The sequence below is a fragment of the Mixophyes fleayi genome, chromosome 1 (genome assembly GCF_038048845.1).
Source record: "Mixophyes fleayi isolate aMixFle1 chromosome 1, aMixFle1.hap1, whole genome shotgun sequence".
NCBI classification, from domain to species: Eukaryota; Metazoa; Chordata; class Amphibia; order Anura; family Limnodynastidae; genus Mixophyes; species Mixophyes fleayi.
The window spans coordinates 341602763-341621922 of NC_134402.1; the positions used below are offsets into that span (position 1 = coordinate 341602763).

At 38.9% G+C, this 19160-nt stretch overlaps 1 protein-coding gene across 2 annotated transcripts in view; it reads right to left on the reverse strand.

Moving 5' to 3' along the window:
• Positions 1–16520: 16520 nt before the first annotated feature.
• Positions 16521–19160, reverse strand: part of GNB1L (G protein subunit beta 1 like) — a 28786-nt gene continuing 26146 nt past the window's right edge. For both annotated transcript variants that reach the window (XM_075216542.1, XM_075216533.1), the window contains exons 6-7: positions 18129–18344; positions 16521–16875 (exon numbers count right to left, since the gene is read on the reverse strand). In XM_075216542.1, the coding sequence (XP_075072643.1) occupies positions 16609–16875; positions 18129–18344 (483 nt within the window). In that variant the 3' untranslated portion in view covers positions 16521–16608. The remainder of the gene's footprint in view (positions 16876–18128; positions 18345–19160) is intronic.

Genomic DNA, 19160 nt, shown 5'->3' on the forward strand with positions numbered 1-19160 from the left:
TATACACAACATGGCAAGAATAGGTAGCTGAAGTGAAAGTGACATACAACAAGAAATGAATGCTCCATAAAGTTGTCTCTTCACTATTTATAAGTGTACCTGCTATAATGAATGCATTATCATCATTTGGGTGGAAGGACTATCTACTTGCTGGGATAGATAGTACTTACTGGAAGGGAAGATCACTTTATAAAATCATCACAGCAAGTTGCATTAATGTTCTCCTAAATATCTTAACGTAAATTGACTTTACAAAACAGTGAAAATGTTTAATAGTTTTATAACAATTAGTGGCAATTAATTCCTTACAATTGTGTACGGACACGGTTCACTTTTCTATATATCCTTGACCTTTTGAATGGAACCGTTACATGGGGAATATGTTCAAAAAGCTGTACCACGCTTTATCACAAAACATGCTAAAATCCACCTGTTGCATACAGAGTCATATTGAGCATGCATTGTGTAGGCTATTTATGATCCAAGATAACGTAAGTTTAGGGTGTTTTGTGCTAATTTGCGATCAGTGTGGGAAACGGATGCTCACAAAACAGTCAGGGTTTGTTTCCCCTTTATACAGAGACAGAGTAAGAAGACTTAATTCAGCTCCTTTAATGTTACATAAAATGTTCTGCTCTGAACTTCCCACTTACCTGTGCTGAAATAATTACAGAAGTGATTTTAACTGATGTGTTGGGTTTTTTTCAACGTTAACTAACTCAGCCCATGTAAGTGGGGTATTTAGGAGCAAAGCATTTTGTACTGGTTGGAAGGTTTCATGGCAAAAAGCCTGTTAAATATTACTTATCAAGGATCACCAGTTTCATAAAAAGAAGAGACATTCTGTATTATAGGCAATGAGGTTGTAAGAGACTGACGTTTATTGGCAGTTGCTCACACTTCTTTTTATTTCAGCACAAAAATCTTTAGTTCAATTCCCTTTCCGGCTCATTGAGGAAAGATAGTTCAAAACAGATGAACTCTGGAGATAATGCAGGCACAATTCAATGTCTTCATTTAGTGTGATGCCAAGTCTGCATGCCATCAAAACCCCTGTAAAAAGGCCTCATCTGGGATTAGAACAGGACAATGGGCATTATTCTGAAAGTAACCCAGGTGAAGATGAGATGAGCCATTCAAAATAGAGAAAAATGAATTATTTGGATCACCAGAAATTTGAATGACTCATCTGGGAAATCTATTTACAGCAACATCAAAGGCAACCACTGTTGGAGAATAAAATACACTTCAAGCCCCTGGATAGTTTGATATTATTATACATTATACTACCATAAAGTACCAATAACATTTTTAGATATGAACCACGAAGGTAAACTACATTGTTTAGTGCTATCCTTACTTTTCACCGCAGCTCTGTTAATAAAGTATTACCTCACTCCTCCATAAGACAGCTAAAGCTACTCCCAGACTGTGTACTGATGTGATCTGACACAGGTCAAATAATGCAGTTATGTGAGCACCTGTGACATCACTGACCGGTCCCCTCTGCATGAATCCACCGATCTATGCAGTGCAGTCCTGCCAAGCTGTCAGTTGTTCTGCAGGTGTTCTGTAATAGAAGCATCTCCCTCCTAACATGGTAACCTGCTGTAGAGGATTGAGCTGTTTGGCAACATAGCAACTCAGCTCAGGAAAGTGCTTATTTTTGTATGTAAGCATGCTGCTTTTACAAATAAATTTAAAAAAAAAAGTTGATGAATTGCCAATGGTTAAAAATGCAAACAGCATGTCTTATGTAGTAATTTACATCATTAAAACTTGCTTATTAGTTATGCATATAAAATTAAAGGGGAAATAGTATGGAAAATAATTGTATTTTTATTTTACAATGCAAGTAAATATCGTTACATTTTCCACTTGAAATCTATTATTGTTTGAGAACTGTAAAGACATTTTGTTTAGATCTCTCGTTTACATTTTTCAACTTAAGGCTAATCTTTATTCAGAGCATTAGCTTAGAGTGGTTTGAATAAGTTCAGCAGCAGTGATAAAGCAAAGTAGTTATAAAATGTTATGTGAATTTAGAATTAACAATATAACACAGAACAAGAATTAGGATTTTGCAACCTTGTACTTAAAAGCAGAATTGGATGACAGTATTAGTATAACATTGTCTAAAGTTTTTTATTTTTTATTTAGTTCCTTTTTAAATAACACATGTGGAAGTGATAGATGGATAATTTACAATGGTTTACATCAGAATGCCATATAGTGGGTGTTTCTGTGCATAATAGCATATATAAACAGGGGGTTAAAAGTCTGCTGTAGTCTATATAGGCAGGTAATTGGTCAAAATCCAACATCTTGGATGTGGGACTGACTAACAGAAATATGACAACATGAGCACTGCCCCCAATTGTTTTAAAAAGTTGGTTCCTATCGGCTGAACTGTATTGCAACCTAGACACTGTATGCTATCACCCCATGACTGAAAAATGCCATATATACACATAATTTGTGGGTGCAGTAGCACAAATATTGGGGGTGCTCATGCACCTACACAGCTGGCTCCTATGGTTCAGCCTATAATTTATCTTTTTTTGTCATGTTTAATTCCAATTTTAACAGATTAAAAAGTTATTTGCCAATCTACCATTCATACAAGCTTGTGTTGCAAACAGAGTGTTTGGATGGCCAATAGTATGTGGACCTTCTAATTAGTGTGTTTGGTCATTTCAGCCACACCCATTGCTAATAGCATAAAATTAAGAATACACCCAAACAGCATCAGTAGAATGGGTCGTACTGAAGAACTCTGTGACTTTCAGCGTGGCACTGTCATAGGATGCCACCTTTCCAACAAGTCAGTTTGTCAAACTTCTGCCCTGTTAGAGCTGACCTGATGTTATTGTGATGTAGAAATTTCTAGGAGCAACAATAGCTCAGCCATGAAGCAATGGACCATACAAACTCACAGTATAGGAACAATGAGGGCATCTGTTCTCAGATGCAACATTCACTACTGAGGTCCAAACTGTCTCTAGAAGTAAAGTAATGTAAGCACAATAAATCGGTAGCTTCACGGACTGAGTTTCCATGGGCGAGCAGCCACACACAAACCTCAGATCACCATGCGCAATGCCAAATGTCAACTGGAATGGTGTAAAGCACACCACCATTGGACTCTGGAGCAGCGAATTACACTTCACCATCTGGCAGTCTGATGGACAAATCTGGGTTTGTGGGATGCAGGAGAACACTTCCTACCAGAATGCGTACTGCCAACTGTTAAGTTTGGTGGAAAATGAATAATGGCGTTGGGCTGTTTTTCATGGTTTGGCCTGGGTTCCTTAGTTCCAGTGAAATGAAATCTTAATGCTAAAAATAGAGAATTGTGTGCTCCCAACTTTGTGGCATGTTTGAGGAAGGCCCCTTCCTGTTTCAGCACGACAATGCACAAAGCAAGATCCCCCAAAAAAAATAAAAAAAATGGTTTCCCCATTTTAATGTGGAAGAACTTGATTGCCTGCACAGAGCCCGGATCTCAACACCACCAAACAACATTGGGATGAAATGGACCACCGACTGCTAGCCAGGAATTACAGCCCAACATCAGTGACCGACCTCACTAATGTATTACTGGCTGACGGGGATGCAAATCCATACAGCCATGTTCCAAAATCTAGAGGAAAGCATGTCCAGAAGAGTGGAGGTTATTATGACAGAAAAGGAGGACCAATGTAAGGAGAGCCTTGTTTTAACATCATGTTCCCAGGTACATTTGTACCACACTTTCCCTCTGCACAAGAACAAGGTTTGCATATTCCAAGAACTCATACAAGTAGGTCCTGGCTGGTAGATAACTGTGTTCTGAACAGCACAATGTATTTGCAGCAGCTGCTGCACTTCACAAAGTTTGCTTGTAGAAGGGAGAACCGCTAGGTCTAACACACACTTTAGTTCTCTTCACTGTGCCCTTAATGTTAGAGCATGTGCTAACATTCACTTAAATGCCAGCTCTTCCCTGGAGATCCCTGGACTTTCCTACACTCATGGAAATCCTGGATGACATCACTCCTGCAAAGTTACAGGGTTTTCATTGATCAATGCAGATGCTCAGACATCTGCGCCAAGCTGTATATAGTGTTCATGTTAGATAGTGGTCTCTCCAGTTTTGAGCTGCAACGTCTCAAAGTGAACAGGTAGTGTTCAATGATCTTATAAGGCTGCAGAGCATCATAGTTATTCTAATTGTAGCCTGTGTCGTATATAAGATAGATGTAGCCATATTAGTCAAACGGCAGTAAAACCGCAGTAAAACAAGCATTATGTCAAATTAGAACATGCTCAAAATCAACCGCATCATTATCAGGCCTGTCCTAGAAAGTGGAGATCACCATGTTGTCCAGCAGTAATCCAGTGCCCTGTCCCTCACTAAACAACATCCACAAATTAAATGTGACTTTATTATTGTTAAAATAGCTTGTAATCCACTGTGTGGCCATACTGGTAAGTGATCCTGTTGCTCCCCACATCATCCATATGTGGCTCGCTTTACAAAAGGGTAAATGTAGCTCAATAAAAGAGACATTAAACCAATAATAAAGTCACACTTTAGATGTGGAGGTTCCATTATATAATTTGTAAAGACCAGTTGTAAAACATATTTTGCAAAAATTATTATTCATTCATTCAATTGTAAAGCGCTACAGAATATGTTGGCACTATATAAATGATGATGATGATGGTTGTGATATCATATGCAGGTATAATTTAAAGCCATAAAACCTATAGTATGAGACAAAGAAAATAAGAGATCATTTTTCTCTGCTTATTCCTTTGTATAACTAACTGTGCCATAAAACAAGGGAGATATATTTATGGCTATAAACCAGTTTAGAGGGATCAGTAAAGAAAGGAGTGATAGAGCACTTCAGCATTCTGTAACAGTGAAGCCCATGCAGTGGAAACCAAGGTGTTCAAAAGATATACTCGGAAAAAAATCCAAATAAAACAGATCTAGCAAGTCTATTTAATTAAATAGTGATACAATTTATAAACAGAGCAAGGCCAGCCAAATGTTTTGGAAGCAAACGTACACCCCTTCGCAGTAGCTCAGCCGAGCAAGCTTGCAGTTCACAAAGGAATATTGATGTTGCCATCTGGTCTGAGAACCGCACGCTGCTTGATTGGCAGTATGCCCAAAGAACTGGAGTTTAACACACAAATTACATTTATTTTTTTTTACACATGGATTCCAAGGACCTATTTTACCTGTTATTGGTCTTGGAAAAGACAGCAGCTGAAAAATCTCTTCTGTGCATAAAAAAACAGTACATCATATTTATTGTGACATCATATATTTATTGTAACACAGGTGCTGACCCCTGTGAAAGTCGCAACATTGACCAATAAAGTCCATATATACTAGAAGACATTGCAAAGATTCCAACAGTCTTCTTAGATTTATGGAGCTCCTTTCTCATAGCCAAATAACACATAAGGCTTCTTCACAGATATCATTTGCAACATCCCGTAAATGTTCAAAGACTACCAACATGAGAGACACTGTCACAGAATGATGTTGGGAAAAATGTTAGTAAAGGGAGACCAATCTGATACATAAAGCCCAGATGATGCTTCCTCTCATCAGACAGATCAGACACAATTTTTGGCTATACTTTAGGGTCATATTTTAAGGCTTCACAGGAACTTCTTGATTTCCAATATAGATTTGCAATAAACAGGAACATTGTCCATCTGAAACGCTGAAGCAATGGTTTGTGGCTTGTGTCCAAATTTAAGGAAGTAGCACATTTAGAGAAAATTTAACTATTGGTCTAGTCAAAAGGTTGGTAGCTTTTCATAATGTTACATTTTTTAAGTAAAAATATAAACCATTAATAAAATGATCTCTATCTACTGACTTAAATCATTAAGGCTGTTTGATGAAGCAACAAGGGGGAGGTACAGAAGTAATGGCTGGAGTCCTGAACACTTGCCAATTCTAGCAACAGATTCATACATATATGAAAGCTTTCCTACCTTTAGAAATGTGACTGGCATTTGTATGCTGGCCAGCTATACAGGTTTATAATTGATATTATATTTACTACTCATTAGACTATCTTTGTCTGTGATTAAACACTTATTTATGTGATACTATTCAATTGGTTTCTTATTGCGATGGGAGGATCCTCTAGGTTCTTTTATTGAGTTATACCAACACAAATTCTCCGCAGCGCAATCTGTCCTGTTTGTCCTTGGTGTATATACATTTGTGTATTTTTGTGGTTGCTGTGCAATAAACCACGACAGTGCAGCAGTGGAGATTGGTGTTATCCCTTTTCTGTATATATTTCTATAGACTAACATTATCTCTTAAAGAGATCCCTTAAAAAAACCTTATCAGTGGGATTCCTCCGCCTACATAGTGTGCGCCATTAACCCTTTATGGGATTATTTTTAGTGACTGGCATTTTATGTACTAATACTACCAATGGAGAAATCATTTCAATGTTGTGTACTTTCTAATCACACAAGCAGGCATATTTCCATTTTTATGACTATTTTGTTGGTAATTTCACAAAAATGAAAAATTTTACAAAACAAACATTACAAAAAATGGAAATGCCAAAAAAATAAAATAAAAAAATGGTTATGCATTACACCTGCATAAAAAGTAAACAAACATGGATAAAATAAACAATTATGTATTTGTTATTTAGAGAGCCCACGTTTTGTTGGGTCTGGCTGCATTACTTAGCCATGTCTTTTAGTGTGAAAACTGTATTTCTGAAGTTCTTTCCATGTACAGGCCAATATTTCCGCTTCTTTACAGTTGCATCTTTGCAACAAAGTATGGTATTTGCATCTATATTATATGTGTTTCTTCAAAATGTTTTTGTGGAAGATGGTTTATTTGTACATGTTTATGGGGTGAAGTATGTGGGGTGAGACGTATGTGTGTATTTTCTGCACTGAGTTTTCTCACAAAGTGTATGAAAACGCACAGTTAGACAATACAGTTGGACAAACATTGGAGAACATTTGATTACTTCCAGGAATAAGCTACATCTGCCACAGCCTATTTCTGCATTACTTGTCTATCTACACGGAACACTGCAAATAAGTAATTCTTTTAAATCCCCTAACTTTGAGGCTGTCACTCTTGAATCACAATGTTTATAAAAAAAAATTCTTCCTGGTCTCCTTTCATGGCATTATCTTTAGGACTGTATCATCTTTCACCCCACCACCAATGCAAACATTTGTCCACATTGCACCTTCATTACTTCACTCACCTCTAGTTAACACTCATGAACTGTTGTCCTATTTATTATCTCTAACAAGTACAGTCTCCTTTTCTCACAAGTAAAAGGTCAAACATCTTACAATCCCCTTACCTATCTTTCTCTCTCTCTGCTTCTATTAGCCAGCGATATATCACCTAAACCAGGTCCCCCCCACTCCTCACACACACATACATCAGAACAGTATTGCTCTATAGCAAACCTCAAACACATCACCTGTCTCCCCTCTCTTCCAAAGTTCTTTAAATGTGCCCTGGAATGCATGCTCTGTTTGTAACAAACTTACCTCCATACATGATCTCTTCCTCTCAAAAAACCTGAACCTTCTGGCAATAACAGAAACATGGCTCACGCAATCAGACACTGCTTCACCTGCTGCCCTTTCACATGGTGGCCTTCATCTCACCCACACCTCCAGACCTGAAGGCAGATAAGGAGGTGGGGTTTGACTGCTTCTCTCCCCACAGTGCACATTCATAGTTCTACCAAATGTCCGATCACTTGAAGTACATGCTATTCGCATTTTTAATCCATTCTCTCTACGTGTTGCGTGATCTATCGCCCCCCTGGAGTACATCAACAATTTATTGAGGATTTCTCTGCATGGCTCCCTCACTTTTTATCTTCAGACATCCCCACCATCATCATGGGTGATTTCAACATCCCCATTGATAACCCACATTCCAAATCTGCTTCCAAACTACTCTCTCTAAACTCCTCATTTGACCACTCCCAATGGATTGAATCATCTACTCATTAGGATGGCCATTGCCTTGATCTTGTTTTCTCTAGACTATGCTCAGTTTCTAATTTTCTTAACACTCCCTTCCCCCTCTCAGATCATCACCTTATTAGTTACACGCTCACCCCCACTGCTCTAACCTCTCTACAGTCTAACTCTACCAAGCCTCCTCCTACCTGCAGAAATCTGAATTCCATTAATCTTCAACAATTTTCCACCTCTCTCCAACACCTTCTCTCCCCTATCTCTACATTCTCCTCCCCCGAGATGGCAGTACCTCATTTTCACCAACCCTTAGCAACAGCCCTTGATTAAGTGGCTCCAGCGACTCTTCAGACTACACATCGACTTTGGTGTCAGCCGTGGCACACTACAGCAACACAAAATCTTCAAAAACTGTCCCATAAAGCAGAACGTCACTGGCGTAAATCTCGTACCTCTAATGACTTCTTCACATATACCTCTAACTATCGCTCCTGTCAAAATGCTCTGGACACTGCAAAACATACTTCCAATCTCTAATCTATGCTCAGGCTTCTAACCCCAAACGCCTTTTTAACACATTTAAATCTCTTCTCAATCCTCCCACCCCGAACCCTCCATCTACTATCAGTGCTCAGGATCTTATTTCCCACTTCAAGGAAAAGATTGATAAGATCAGACTAGAAATGGTATCCTCTTCTTGGACAAGCAATCAGCTCAATTCCTTCCCACCACTCTCGGACACCCTCTCTTCAATTAACCCCTACAAATGAAGAGAAAATTTCTACTCTCTTCTTATCTTCCTACTCTACCTCCTGTCCTCTTGATCCTATTCCCTTGCAAATTGGTAGATCCCTGTCTCCTGTGCTCATTTCACCTCTAACTCAAATCTGTAATCTCTCGCTCTCTACTGGCATCTTTCCATCACTATACAAGCATGCAGTGATTACTCCTATTCTGAAAAAACAAGATTCAGACTCAAACTCTCTCTCAAAATACCGTCCCATCTCTCAGCTCCTGTGCCCCTCCAAGCATCTAGAGAGACTTGCCTACACTCGCCCAACACGCTTTCTTTCCGCTAACAACCTGTTGGATCCTCTTCAGTCTGGCTTTCGTTCTCAACACTCCACAGAGACAGCATTGACTAAGGTTGTCAATGATCTGATCACTACTAAAACTAAATTCCATTACTCTCTCCTAATTCTCCTGGATCTCTCTGCTGCATTTGACACCATTGACCACTCTCTTCTCATACAAACACGGCAATCCCTAGGTCCTCAAGACACTGTCCTATCCTGGTTCTCATCCTACCTGTCTAATCGCTCTTTCACTGTTAATTTCTCTGGGGCCACCTCTGCTCTGCTTTCTTTATCAGTAGGAGTACCGCAAGGCTCATTGCTAGGTCCTCTGCTGTTCTCTATCTATACCGCTTCTCTTGGAAATCTAATAAGCTCCTTTGGATTTCATCTTGGATGTTTTTACGCGAACTAAAGCTCAATCTTTCTAAAACATAGTTAATAATATTCCCACCCACCAACAAGAGCAACCTGACATTTCTATCTCTGTTGATAACATGACCTTAAACCCCACCTTGCAAGCTCACTGCCTAGGTGTGATTTTTGACTCAGAACTATCCTTTGTTTCCCACATCGACTCTATATGCAAATCATGTTATGTACATCTAAAAAAACATTTGCAGAATACGCACATATCTTACACAAGACACTGCAAAAACCTTAATTCATGCAATTCCCTCCTTACTGGTCTTCCCCAAAACAGACTCAAACCTCTACAATCTATTTTGCACGCAGCGGCAAAATTGATTTTCCACGCAAATCGTTATTCCTCTGCTGAATCACTCTGTATGTCTCTACACTGGTTGCCTGTTTTCTACCGAATCCAATATAAAATACTTTTACTAACCTACAAGGCCATCAACAAAGCTGCACCAGCATACATCTCTTCTCGTCTCAAAATATCTCCCAACTCGGCAACTCCGTTCTGCACAAGATCTGCGTCTCTCATCCACCCTCATTACACCCTCCCATTCCTGGTTACAGGACTTTTTTCGGGTTGCACCCACTCTATGGAATTCACTCCCTCGCACAATAAGACACTCCTCTGGTCTACAAACTTTCAAGCGTTCTCTGAAAACCCACCTCTTCAGACAAACTTATAATATTCCTCAATCACCCTCTTAACCTCACTAGATTACCCTATTACCACTCGTTACACAATTTCACACAAGACAACTACACCCTGACCAACATTGTTGTGTGACAGGATCATTTAGCCTACAAATCACTTTTACATTTGCAGTCTGGTTGGGCCGAAATGCAAAATGTAGACTTAACCTCATGTATCACACTCCCATTGTTCCATAGATTGTAAGCTTGCGAACAGGGCCTTCTCACCTCTTTGTCTGTTTTACCCAGTTTGTTTTCTTACTGTATTTGTTCCCAATTGTAAAGCGCTACGGAATATGTTGGCGCTATATAAATTTTGAATAAAGTATTTTTATTGAGATTTTATAGCTACAACATTTAACATCTAATCTAACTAACATCTATCTCTGCCTATGTCACTATAAACATTATACAGTGATATCTAGGGAACTTTTAGGGTGATGATATCATCATAGTATTTTCACTACACTCCATGCAGGGGCAGGCTGAGCCGGACACGAAAAAGGCTATTTTGGGCCAGTACAGGGACTGGCCCAAGTCCATTACTTTGTGGCTGGTCCCTCCTCTGAGACCAGCCACCTTCCATCATTGACCTCCGATCTGCGGGCCCCCCCTTCTTGGCCTATCATATGACTCAGTGTCACATGGGACGCGCACCACGTGACAGGTGCCGCGGTGTGTGTGTATGGTCAATGTAGTGCGTGTGCTGTCCATATAGTGTGTGTGTGTGCGCAATGTCAATGTAGTGTGTGTGAGATGTCCATAGTGTGTGTGTGTGTGTGGATCATGTCAATAGTATGTGTGTGTCTGTGTGTAGCATTTCATTATAATGTGTGAGGGAAGGGGGGTCCTTAATTTAGTGTGGGAGGTAGGCTATTTAATGGTGGAGTGCAGGAAAGGGCTAGTTATTTAATGGGTGCTATTTTATTTGTGGGGTGGTGGTGGGGCAATTTAATTTATTGGTGAGGCTGTTTAAAGGGAGAGAAATAGGTTTATATATTAAATGTTTGCTATTTTATGTTAGAGTTGGTTGGAGAGAATTAGGACTATTTAGCAAATGAGCTTATTATTATTTTAAGGATTGTTTAAATTTTATGTACCCATTTTTTTTTTCTAATAGAGCATCCAACATTCCAGGATCCAGATAAGCAACAAATGAGTTAAGAAACCAGCACTCAGAAGTGGTGAAAGTGACAAGAACAGGAGAGAACAGGACAGTCTGTCAACGGTCCTGCATCTGGTGGGACAGTCCCGAATTTGGGTGACTGTCTCACTTAGGAGGAGTTGGGAGGTATGTCCTGATTCACACTGTACTACTTGTGAAGGCAGAGCTGCGTGCGCCTAACTGTAGTACACACAGTATTGCCTGTGTATTTTTCTAAAATGATAACCATGTTACATCATAGGGGGTCTAACGTGCCCAGGCCCCCCAGAGCCTCAACCCAGCTCTGGGCCTGGGCAGAAAAATATATATATGGATTAAGCAACACTAAAATAGCCTCTTTTTTTATTGATAAATATATATTGTACCAAAAACCACCCTTTAAGGATGGGCCGCTACTTATGGGCCAGTGCTGTGTGCTTGCCCCCCGGGCTAAAGTCTGCCAGCCCTCCCCTGCCTTCAGGTCTGATCAATTGAAGCTGCACAGGGCTGAGAGTTAGCAATCCACCTGGTGACTCCCCAAACCCACCATATCATCCTGATGAGGATGGATAACAACCTGATTCATCCCAGTGGTGCAATATCTTATGGTATTTATGTATGGCCTTTTTACTTTCATACATGAACCGCTCATGCCTCCATGCTTCAGTAACTAGATTAATCCAGTGAGGTACACTAGGTGATTCAGTCGCCATCCATTCCCTAGCTCTAATAACCTTATCCAGGTAGATAAAGGTAAATATATTCTTGAAGTGTGGTTTACTTAAATTTTCTTCTAATGTAGTGCCAAATAGACAGATCTTAGGGCATAACAAAAGGGTCATAGGCAGTGGCAGTTCCAAGGGGGGGAGGGGGAGGTGCTGCTGACAGCTGCACACTATGTTCAGGTCTGTTCGGCAGAGACAGGCAGGAAGAGTGTGCTGCCTGGCTGCTCGGATTGTGTTTTAAACACAATCAGAGCAGCCGGCTAGAACACACTCCCTGCCTGTCTCTGCCGAACAGACCTGCACATATGGCAGCAAGAGTTTTCAAAAAGGGAACGGGGACTAGATCTCCCAAGCACCGAAATCGCCCCGGATAAAAAAAAATAAAAATCTAGATCCGCCCCTGGTCACAGGTAGTGTGGAAGAGATGCAGTCCCAGAAGGACTAAACATAAAAGATGCCAAAATGTATGCTCAGGGATACCGCACCTGGGACACTCCAAAGAGGTGTGCAGTCCCATTGCGTGCATCTTGGTTGGTGTTAAGTATGCTCTGTGTACAATGTAAAAAGGATCTGCTGCAACCTAAGACAAGATGTGGCATGTCTTGTACTTCCCACTACCATATTCCACTCCTCATCAGAAAGAACCCCTAGATCGGTTTCCAATTTTATTCTGAGCAGATCTAATCCTTTCGGGGACAATTGAGGTAACAATAAGGGATAGAGCACAGAAATAGTTTTATATGATGCTACAGATTGCATTATATTTTTAATCAGAGAAGCTGACATATGAAGCAAACCTCCAGGAAATTGGGCATTCAGTGCATGTCTCAACTGTAGATACCGGAGGAATTGGTTGTTGGGTAATGGGAAGGTCGCTCTCAATTGTTCATATGTAGCTAATTGACTGTCTATATATATTTGACCAATGGTGTGAATTCACGCGTGCTTCCACATCACTGAACCCAGATGCCCATGTTTTGAGCTATGATGATAATGAAGCGCTGAGGTATCATCTTGTTAATCACAGATCATAAAACATCTGTTCATGCTCTCAAAAATCAGCGTAAATAATGCAAAACATTTTAATAATTTTTTTAAAATTAACTATTTTGTCTTTTATAAATAAAGATGTGCTGTACAATTTATGATTTTATTTTGCAAGACATCACTGAAAATTCCGGTCATGGTTACATAATATGGTCATTTCAGAACTATTCCTGCAAGATAACTACAAACACAATATTTTGTTAAAATGGGTTCTGCTGAACAAATAATTCAACGTGATTTTTTTATTTACACAAAAATGTGTTAAAAAAAAGACAAATAGCAGTAAGTGCAGTGAATGAAATATTGAATAAAGTTAGATCATACTTACAGCTTTATTTAACTATTTATTTGACAATTAATTTTGCTTTACGCTTATATAATAATGTATACATTTTTATCCTTTCCTTGGCAGAGGTGCTCTCAAGCAGGGCCAGATTAAGGGCCACATGGGCCTGGGGCTGAAAATTATAAAGCGCCTATTGTGCTGGCCACCAGAGGTGCAGACAGTGATGTGTGGCCAGCATGATGGAGGGCATAGCTTGTACTTCCGTCCAACCACATTTACATCTACCAATACCTATATATCTCTCTATCTATATATAGAGCATCACTCCTGGCTAATCAGGATAGTCCATTAAAACCTAATGCAATTGAGCCAGTTGAGAGATAAAAGGTATGTTATTTTATTGACCATTAAAGACAAAATACAAACAATGGTTGCTTATTATTTATAAAGTGGTTTTACAGAAAGATACATTAAAAATGCTTTTCAGGTTTTTAACATTGAACAAGGTACAGAGTGCTGAAAACTTAAGAAAAATAAATTCAAAAATAAAACTTGAATCTATATATAAAAATACGGGCAACCTTGTGACCGCCACCCAATACAGCGGGCAACCTTGTGACTGCCACCCAATACAGCAGGCAACCTTGTGATCCGCAACCCAATACAGCGGGCAACCTTATGACCGCCACCCAATACAGCAGGCAACCTTGTGATCCGCAACCCAATACAGCGGGCAACCTTATGACCGCCACCCAATACAGAGAGCAAAATATTTTTTTCGATACAGACTGCAGTTAATGTGTGAGAACGTGATTATTAGCGGTTGGTTATTTTCATACCTCCTAGCAACTCAAATAGCCAAATTGTTATATATAACTATTCTTTCAAGTAATAAACAGACACAATTTGGTGCAAAAGTTCTGTATTTGGATCCCTTGTTAGTCGATACAGTCAATACAGTCCCACCACTTGTCAATTTGCAGACGGCAGCCACTTCCCAATAATACAAGACTGTGTTTCTGGAGGAATCTAGGAGTAAAAAAGAGGAAATATGGTGCCCAATAGTGTAGTATCGACTAGATACCATCTAATATCTAAAATAATAAGGATTAAGGAGTACCAGACAGTTGAATTATTCAGCCATGTCAAGAGATCTCTTTCCGAAGTTTCTCAAGTTCTTATATCATGTTCCATACCAGAATGACCGAAAATAGAGAGATATAAACAACCAAAGATTGTCCAGTTTGTTGATGATACTACACTATCACACGAGTGCACCAATCCCGACTTCAAGTGTATGCTCGTACCAAAGTGAAAACATTTTCTTTGGCTTATCTGTATGCACTCCAGGAATCTTCCAGCGATTTATCGCTATCAATTTAAAAGGTATTATAAACAGCTTATCTGTAACATGCATATTTCCACCATGCAGCGGATCCTGGTTTAAAGTGTCACCCGGGTCAGTCCAATCCTCACCATATGTATAGCATCAATCCAGAAATAATAAAGAATTCTCAAAGCATTTCGTATGCTTTGAAAGTATTTTTTACCACAGATACAGCAGGCTGACTTTCTTCAAGTGTTCATACATGTAAGCAGACTTCAAAATACAAATAGTAAAACACAGTTAACTGTCAGTGGCACCAGGGTATAATCGTCATTTAAAAAGTTGGTAATTTCTTTGTAAGAAAAGGAACTGATCCCTATGGTAATACACACGTGCCATTCACACATGCATATTATATTTGTACATATCCCTGTTGTCACATATCGCCTGTTAAAAATAGATTCTTCCTACCTGTTGTGTTGAGCGTCAGTGACCTCAGTCTGGGACTAGGTGAAAGTTTGTACAGCAAGAGTCACACATAGCCCCTGTTGGCACAACGGTCAACCCACTCAGCAACAGGCAGCCTCACGATTGGCTGCCTGTTGCTCCCCAAAAATGGGACCGCCCACTGGCAACCAGGGAAGCCGCCAGTGGCAGCCCAAATCACCACCCTGCACATCACCCCAAACCTCCCTCCCCTGCGCCAGGTGCCTTCACAAAATAAATAAATTATATATATATGTATATATATATATATATATATATATATATATATATATATATATATATATATATATATATATATTCCCCCCCCCCCCTCCCCCCGGCTGGCCTGGGCCTATTTCTATGGAGAGGCCTGGGGCTGCAGGCCCATTGTTAATCCGACCCTGCTCTCAAGCAACATCTAAATAAGTGTTTACAGTAGTCAGTTGTTTCAGAAGTTCCAGTATTGATCACTAGATGGTGTATGATTTCAATGCTTGTAAAATAAAGGGTTAAAGAGAAGAACTTGTCATCTAAAACTAATGTAATAGTACAGGCATCACCTACATGGTTACTTGGTTTACCATTTGCATATATGGATGATGACATAGATTGTTCCATTTTACTTATGAAGGAAAAACCTCTAGCCTTACATTAACAATTGAAGTGTGACTTCTCTTCATATCATATGAATAGAACTCTCCAATCTGTACTCTAAAATGTAAAATGGCAGACTGATGCAATGCTGAAAGTTGTGAAGGAAGAACAAGTCATATACATTCCTTCAAATCATACTTGTCGTGATTGAATCAATGTAATCATACCAGACATGTCAAACTTTTTGTAACCAATGGGCAATTTTTTATTTTTTTTAATTAAATTTGCCTACATTGAAAACGAGAAGCATTTGTAATCATCTTAAAAGTTAAATGCAATACTTCTATAAACTATGTTTGACTATACTTACATTGAGTTGGTAATCAGCCAACAATCAGTTCTGAGCACATGGACCTGAACCTGCAGTCTGGTGGTAACAGACTGGTTTAATGAGCTTTCCTCTAATACCACTTCCTTTATGTACTTTGGCTGGGTACTCATAGTAAGTATGCCAGCATAGAAGCAACATCAACTCCTCAAAATGTGACAATATGTAAAAGTTTAGAAGCAGAGTGAAATGTGTGGAGTTCAATAACAGTAGGAATGGACACAGTGTCCCAACACTTACTTTACATGCTGTCATGTACAGGAATTAATACAAGAGAAACGTTACAGGTTTGTTACATACAGCAAAAAAAAAAAAAAAAAAGAAGCATAATAGGCAAGATGTGATGGATGCTCCCGTTTAATCCAGATAGTTTCTTGATAGTTTTAACAAAATATACAGTGAAAGTCTGTGTAAAACTGCTGCTTTTCTAAGCTTGTGTATATACGGACCATAAGCTAATTCGCTGATCTTTAGAGCCAGCAGCTAGCAATCTTTCTTCAGGAATAATGTGATCTGAAAAGGACACACAGTGCACAGTTGCAGAATGGTATTGTAGGACAGCTAATGGTTTTATCTTCTTCCACCCAAACACACGAACACGATAGTCCCAGCCACCTGTAGCCAAAATCTTCTTGTCCTGCCGTATTGCGACATCAGCAATCCCTGGATTGATAAGCTCTTGTACTTTATAAGTCTCCAGAAATAGAACAAAAACATTAGACTAAAACTTCATCCAATGATGATATTGCTTATGCTGTATGTTTTCTAATACTTCTAACCAATGCAGAAAAATGAGATCTCTTTTTCTTGAGACTCAACTTCTCTGGCAGAACTTACATCTGTTGACAGACGGGAAGGGGAACGGCCAATATTTACAATCATTTTTTTAAAAATTATGTTGGCCACTTACCTTACATGCAAATACATTAAAATAGGTGCAATATCAAAAACAAATGACAGTGTTAAGTTTAGAAGTATGCATATAGATTTGACTTTTTTACATTATTTACACTGGCCTTCAAGCTTAGCAGGACATCAGCAATTAATGCTTATGTTTGTCTTTAACGCTTTCATGTGTTATTTTGTAACTACTATAGCATGCCGTGGTACTATGCAGAAAAGAGATGCATACTTGATAAATAGATGCTATGAATATAGCTAATATAAACTATCCTGATGCATTGTCTTCGTATTGCTTGCTGGAATTCAGAGCTGGAATTGGACTGAAGCCCAGGGTTCTACTATTGGAAAGATTACACAAAACCTTGCCTATTGGAACACAAGACCAGCAAGCCACTGTGTTGATTTCTACATGATGTCATTAGCTCAGGTACCTGGAATGTAGCATTCCCACATCTGCTTTGAGTTATTAATGGATGAGTGGGAAAGGAAAACTGAAATCATTCACTATCCCTATCACTTATGTGGGAGGCAGATATATTTATTTTATTAATGCTCACTAAAGACCATTTAGGTAAAAATTGCAAGATAAAGTGCATGGAATTGATCAAATGTAACTGTGTTGAAGCCTACATATATAATTAGATGGAGAGATGTATGCACATTTCAAAGCAGAGGAACGCTGTGTCTTAAAAACTGTGCTGTATATAAACATGATCAATGCAGTAGTTACACTGATGACAAATAACTGAAGGTAAATAGAGGACATTGACTGTCATGTAAATGTAAAATATGAAACTATGAAAAATCCCCTTAGAGACAATGCTTACAGGTACATGAGCACTTTTTTTAAAATAAAAAAATGTTGAAAACAAAACCAAACAGAAAAATCACACCATGTATCAAATAACTCATCCCGGACACTTGAACTGAAAACAGTCAGTGATTAATTGGCTATGAGAGGGCTACTTACTATACTTTACTAATTAAGTTTTCAAACAAATGCAAAAGCTGACTGGGTAAACCAGAAGAGATTGGATGTCTTACCTTGAGGTTCTGCTGTTCATCAAGGGCCCAGGACCTCAATATGTTCTCAGCGGATCCCGAGACCCCTCTGGCATTCACACAGTCAAAGTCAAGGCTTATAACAGGCTCCTTGTGGCACATGAGCCTACTCATCAATCTGTGTTCTAACACATTCCATAGGGCCACTGAGCCATCCTCATAGCCAACAATAACCAAAGGGCTAGATCCTGTTTGAGGCTGTCAAAGAAAATAAAAACATAGATCAACATTGAAAAGCAAGGAGTTAAACAAATGTCTTACACACGGAAATGTGAGAGTCGCATCTTTTTATTTTGTTAATGATCATAAACAACCATTGAGGTAAATACACGAGAGATAAAGTGTATAAAATTGATCAATGGTCAGTACTACATTATAAATGTGCAGAAGCCTACATATACAATTAAATGGGAGTGGACACAGGACATATACCTTAATAAACTACATTTTACTTCTAAGAGTAACCTTCCATTAAATAAGCTCAAAATAGCCCAAACTACACATTGTTCAGTGAACTGTATAATTTGAAGTATAGAATTACACCAATATGATTCCACCAAGACTATTTTATCATCTTTACAATAAATTGGGCTTTGTTTCTGCATTGATGTTTAGTGACCATTTTATTTCATATAGATGCATTTATTTAAGGATTAACATAGTCTGGCCATTACTATAACCAATCAGATATTGATTTGATTAATGATGCCAGAGGTCAAAGGGTAGGACACTTTGACCAGACACCTCATTTATTTTAGCCTCTGAAATAACTCCAAGGAGATGGAACTTCAGTGGATAATGTGTCATTTTTCAGAGAAAAGGATTCATCATCTCACCAGAGTGAATTATAGTAACCAGTCAGACAGGAACTGGTCAAGCCAGGATAAATATCCCAGGGGAATGTCAGGTTTAAAGCCTTAGCTTGTTATGTTGTAGCCCTCATGCACTCAGCAGAATGACTGGATGAATTTGTTCTCTTAATGCATTCACAAAAAATACTGTTGTCATTATTTT